We start from the raw sequence: 6000 nt of genomic DNA on the forward strand, positions 1-6000 counted from the left end.
ATGAACTCTCGATTCAGGCCGATTGCCTACTGTGGGGAAACCGCGTAGTCATGCCTCAGATGGGCAGAGAGGTGTTCATCAGAGAACTCCACAATGGGCACCCGGGCATTGTCACGATGAAGGCAATTGCCAGGTCACACGTTTGGTGGCCAGGGATAGACGCAGATCTGGAACTTTGTGTTTGCAGGTGCAACACGTGTGCCCAGCTGGGCCATGCGCCTAGGGAAGCCCCCCTTAGCCCCTGGCCATGGCCCGCCAAGCCTTGGTCACGCATCCATGTGGACTACGCAGGTCCTTTCATGGGGAAAATGTTTTTGGTTGTAGTAGACGCCTACTCCAAATGGATCGAGTGTGACATTTTAAATTCAAGCACATCCTCTGCCACGGTAGAAAGTCTACGGGCAATGTTCACCGCCCACGGTCTACCGGACATCTTGGTCAGCGACAATGGCCCGTGCTTCACAAGCACTGAATTCCAGGACTTCATGGCAGGCAATGGAATTAACCATGCTGGAACGGCACCGTTCAAGCCGGCCTCAAACGGCCAGGCAGAACGAGCAGTGCAGATAATCAAACAGGGGATGCTCAGATTCCAAGGGGGTTCCCTACAAACCCGCTCATCACGCCTCCTGTTGGCCTATAGATCCCGACCACACTCGCTCACAGGGGTTCCACCCGCAGAGCTACTAATGAAAAGGACGCTCAAAACCCAATTATCCCTTATACACCCCACCATGAAAGAAATTGTCGAGAGCAGGCGCCAGTCACAATATCACTACCATGACAGGAATGCGAGGGCGCGATGTATTGATGTAAATTATCCTGTTTTTGTCCTCAACTACGCTGCAGGGTCCAAATGGCTCGCAGGCACTGTGGTTGCCAAAGAGGGAAATAGGATTCTGGTAGTTAAACTTACCAATGGACAAATCTGCCGCAAACATGTGGATCAAACAAAAAGGAGGTTCAGCAACCCCATAGAAGAAGCAGAGGAAGAACACGATATAGAGTTCACTCCACCACAGGTGACTGAACACCGGAACCAAAGGGAGGAGAGCCCAGTCACTGTGGGCAGTCCGGACAGGCCTGAGGCACTGCAAACAGCAGAGACTCAAGCCAGCGCCCACCAACCGGAGCCCCGACTCAGGCGCTCTACAAGGGAGCGTAAACCACCAGAGAGACTCAACCTGTGATCCCAATAAGACTTTGGGGGGGGAGGTGATGTCATGTATTCAACCAGCATTGTAACCCATGTATAAACTACCTAAGTTGTACACTGTGAGAACACTGACCACTAGGTGGGAGACACTCCTAACCTGGACCTTCAGGTATAAAAGGAGAAGCTCCACCCACCTTCATCACTTGAGTGCTAAGGAATAAAGGAATGGTCACAGACTGACCTTCTCTCAAGCATGGGCCTCGTGTGCATTTATACTGTGTAGTAAGGACATATCAGGTTCGAGAAGTTATGGGGGCAAAAACACCGAGTGCGGCCCAGGCCCGAGAGAAAACACTCCGCATTATCCGCTTTACACACACCCGGTGTGGGTCCGGCACTTACCCCGAACGGGGCGGCAGCTGCGGGGCTTTCTACCGGATACAGGCCCGGGTCAACGGCCGCCATCTTGAGAGGCTCCGGGTGCAGCAGGGCGCATACGCGGCCCCCTTGGGCAGGAACCAGGAGGAGAGAATGTTGTGAATTTCTATCCTGGACTCTCAGTGATGGCTTTTGTAAACTCCTGTTACAGGCTGTGAGAGGGGCAGCATTTACAGACCGCAAACTTAAACCAAACATCAGCGAGTTCACAAGTGACTGTAGAGGTTAGATTCTGCTGTTAATCACAACCAGGACTGAACCATGTTCATTCTTACAGTTGGGGATTGTTTTTGCTGGTATTAATAACCCCTAGTTTAACATTCTCCATATATAGCTGATTGACTTATCGGGCTGCAGTATTTGGTTATGAACCGCTGTCTGATCTTTCCCCTTAATTAAGGGATGGTTAAGGACCAAAAAGGAGATATGCTTGTGGAGGCCAAGGGCATGGTTGAGGTTCTAAATGATAATGTCTTCATTAGAGAAGATGCTGATAATGTAGCAGTAAAGGAGGAGATAGTATCGATATTGCTTCAAATAAAAAGAGATAAAGAGGAGGCACTTAAAAGGTTGGCAGGTCTCAAATTAGAAAAGACAGCCAGACGGATGGGATGCATCTTAGGTTACTGAGGGAAGGGTTGAAATTGCAGAGGCTTTGGCCACAATCTTTCAATCCTCCTTAGGGGGTGGTGCCAGAGTACTGCAGGATTGCAAGTATTAAAAAACGGGAGATGGATAAACTGGGCAACTACAGGCCAGTCAGTTTATCGGGAGGCGGGAAGAGATTGTGGGCGCAGCGGACGGTTGTACCTGTGTGTGGGTTTAAGAGCTTTATAAACACCTGTTGTTGGTCTGAGGTCCTGAATAAGATCCACTGGCCCCATATTTGCGCCTCCCCCCCCCCCCCCTCCCTCCCTCCGGTTGCAGGCCAAGTCAGTGACTGCCAGGGTGAGTGAAGTCACTGGCCGCCATCTTGGACAGGGCAGGGTTCCCGGCGCATGCACAGCACTTTGGGCAGGAACAAAGTGTTGCAGGGCTTCAGGATCTCTGTCCGTTTGATTGGACCACAGGTTTCTGCCCATATTAGTGGCCTTGATAGGGAGCCTTGTTGTGCAGATTCGTCCTTGGTGACCCTGGGGCAACTGAGTGTCACTCTACTCATCCATCAATAAAGGCCCAGTGACCAGGAGAGAAAATCATTGGCTCATTGACTTTATTCTCACTCTGCACACAAGGGCTGTAGAATTGAACCCAGCCAATGTAGAGAGAGGTGGGCGGAGAACACTGGGAGTGGAGGAGAAAATGATGGAGATAATACGATGGGTTTGGATTTCAGCACAGGGCGGAGGATGGGGATTTACAGCTTTGGGGGAACAAGAGAGGAAAGAATGTTCCATAGAAAGTGGAGTTGAGGTTGGAAGATCAGCCATTATCTTATTGAATGGTGGAACAGGCTTGAAGGGCAGTATGGCATGCTCCTAATTCTAATGTTCTTATAGAAACTAGAATTATATGTTCTGAATTAGTGATGACTTATGTAAATTATTTTCACAGGTTATAAGGGGAAAGTATGTAAATGAAAAACTCAAACCAAACATCACATCAAGATCTGATAATCACTCGATTCATCAGGACCTAAATATCATCACCCTTTGACTGTGGAAGGAGAAATATTTTATTTTCTGTCTGTTGAAAAAGATTTCAAACATCAGTATGACTGGAAAAGCACCAAGACACACACACCCGAGTGAGAGTGTTCCAGTGCAGTGACTGTGAAAGTCTGAAAAAACATCGCACCATTTGCAGCGGGGAGAAACCGTACACGTGTTCTGTGTGTGGACGAGGCTTCAACTGATCATCCAACCTGGAGAGACACGAGGTCACCCGCACCATGGAGAAATGTGGGGACTATGGGAAGGGATTCAATTAACCATCCCTGCTGGAAACTGGGGAGAGGCTGTTCACTTGCTCCTTCTGTTGGAAGGAATTTATTCAATTATCTAGCATGCTAACACGCCAGCTCGCTCACAATAGGAAGAGACCGTTTACCTGCTCCATGTATAGGAAGGGATTCACTTGTTCATCTCGATTCACTGCACATCAACCTGATCACACCGACAAGAGACCTTTTAAATGTACTGACTGTGGGAACAGCTTTACAACCTCTGAGGAACTGATTAAACGCCAGCGAGTTCACACCAACGAGAGACCATTCTGTTGCGGGAAGAGGTTCTGGCAGTCATTCTGTCTGGCTGAATACCAGCTCCTTCATGCTCATGAGAGTCCATTCAGTTGCTCTCACTGTGGGGAAAAATTTACCCAGTCATTGCAACTCGCTGAACACCAGCGAGTTCACACCAAGGAGAGACCGTTCAACTGCTCCGTGTGTGGGAAGGGTTTCACTTGTTTAGCCCACCTTTTCACACACAAGGGTATTCATACTGATGATTCACCGTACTACTGCTCCGTGTGTGGGAAGGGATTCATTCAGTCATCCCACCTTTTGAGACATCAGCCTGTTCACACCGGGGAGAGACCATTCGCCTGCTCCACGTGTGGGAAAAGATTCACTCAGTCATCAACTCTGCTGACACACCAGCAAGTTCACTCTGATAAGAGACCTTTTAAATGTTCTGATTGTGAGAAAATCTTTACAAGAAATGATGATCTCCTGATACACCAACGCACTCACACTGGGAAGAAACCGTTCTCCTGCTCAGTGTGTCAGAAGGGATTTGCTGCATCATCCAACCTGCTGAGACACCGGCAAGTTCACACTGGGGAGAGGCCGTTCATCTGCTCCATGTGTGGGAAGGGATTCACTATTTCATTCAACCTGCTGAAACACCAGGGAGTTCACACTGGGGAGAGGCCATTCACCTGCACCGAGTGTGGGAAGGGATTTGCTCATTCATCTGGCTTGCTGAAACACCAGCGAGTTCACACGTTATGGCCGAAGGTGGATTCTGCTGTTATTGCTGCTGATAACACATGTATGCTGATGATACCCAGCTCTACCTCACTACTACTTCTCTCGACCCTTCCATGATTTCTATATTGTCAGACAGCTTGTCCGACATTAAGTTCTGGATCAGCAGAAATTTTCTCCAACTGAATATTGGGAAGACCGAAGCCATTCTTTTCAGTCCCCGCCACAAACTCCGTTTCCCAGTCACTGACTCCATCCCTCTCCCCAACACCTCTCTGAGGCTGAACCAGATTGTTCACAATCTTGGTGTCGTATATGACCTTGAAATGACCTTTTGACCACATAACCGCAGCATAACTAAGACTGCATATTTAATGTAACATCGCCGGTCTCCGCCCTTGCTTCAGCTCATCCGCTGCTGAAGCCCTCATCCATGCTGTTGTTACCTCTAGACTTGACTATTCCAACGCACTCCTGGCTGGCCTCCCATATTCTGCCCTACGTAAACTAGAAGTGACCCAAAACTCGGCTGCCCGTGTCCTAATTCGCACTAAGTCCCGCTCATCCATCACCCCTTTGCTCACTGACCTACATTGGCTTCCGGTTAAGCAATGCCTCGATTTCAAAATTCTCATCCTTGTTTACAAATTCCTCGATAGCCTCGCCCCTCACTATCTCTGTAATCTCCAGCCCCAGAACCCCCAAGAAGTCTGCGCTCCTCTAATTCTTCCCTCCTGAGCAGCCCTGATTGTAATCGCTGAACAATTGGTGGCTATGCCTTTGGTTGCCTGGGCCCCAAGTTCAGGAATTCCCTGCCTAAACCTCTCTGGCTCTCTACCTCTACTCCTCAAAACATACCTCTTTGACAAAGCTTTTGGTCACTTGCACTAATTTCTACTTAGCTCGGAGTCAAATTTTTATCGCAGAATTGTCCTGTGAAGCCCCTTGGGATGTTTCACTACATTAAAGACGCTATATAAATACAAGTTGTTGTTGATAATCACATCTAGGACTGAACCGTGACCATTCAGACAGTCAGACATTGTTTCTCTTGATGTTCATGATCCCTATAACGGGATGGAGATTAATATTCTGGATCAATGTCAAATAAATCAGCTTTGTTTCAAACACACAGTGTGTCGAGTACTTGTTTCTTCCAAGATAAGAAGAAATGAATTGATGTTTCAGTTCTCATACTTTCTATTCCCAGTTCCCCAAACTTTCCAGAGTGCCTCTCCTAGCTTTGGAATCCAGGGAAGGTATCGGTATCATATAATCATATAAATTTACAGCACGGAAGGAGACCATTTCGGCCCATCGTGTCCGTGGCTACTGACAAAGAGCTGTCCAGCTAAATCCCACTTTCCAGCTCTTGGTTTACATAGAAACATAAAAAATAGGTGCAGGAGTAGGCCATTCGGCCCTTCTAGCCTGCACCGCCATTCAATGAGTTCATGGCTGAACATTCAACTTCAGT

The 6000-nt window shown here is 48.2% G+C and overlaps 1 protein-coding gene across 3 annotated transcripts in view; it reads left to right on the forward strand.

Moving 5' to 3' along the window:
• Positions 1 to 5647, forward strand: part of LOC139237969 (zinc finger protein 551-like) — a 28776-nt gene extending 23129 nt beyond the window's left edge. For 2 of the 3 annotated variants that reach the window (XM_070867330.1, XM_070867320.1), the window contains exon 3: positions 3149 to 5647. In XM_070867330.1, the coding sequence (XP_070723431.1) occupies positions 3600 to 4643 (1044 nt within the window). In that variant the 5' untranslated portion in view covers positions 3149 to 3599 and the 3' untranslated portion in view covers positions 4644 to 5647. Of the gene's footprint in view, positions 1 to 849; positions 1296 to 3148 lie in introns of those variants that run through there. The other variant, XR_011588553.1, reaches the window with a different exon arrangement.
• The last annotated feature ends 353 nt before the right edge of the window (positions 5648 to 6000 follow it).

Source organism: Pristiophorus japonicus, chromosome 2 (genome assembly GCF_044704955.1).
Source record: "Pristiophorus japonicus isolate sPriJap1 chromosome 2, sPriJap1.hap1, whole genome shotgun sequence".
Lineage (NCBI taxonomy): Eukaryota > Metazoa > Chordata > Chondrichthyes > Pristiophoridae > Pristiophorus > Pristiophorus japonicus.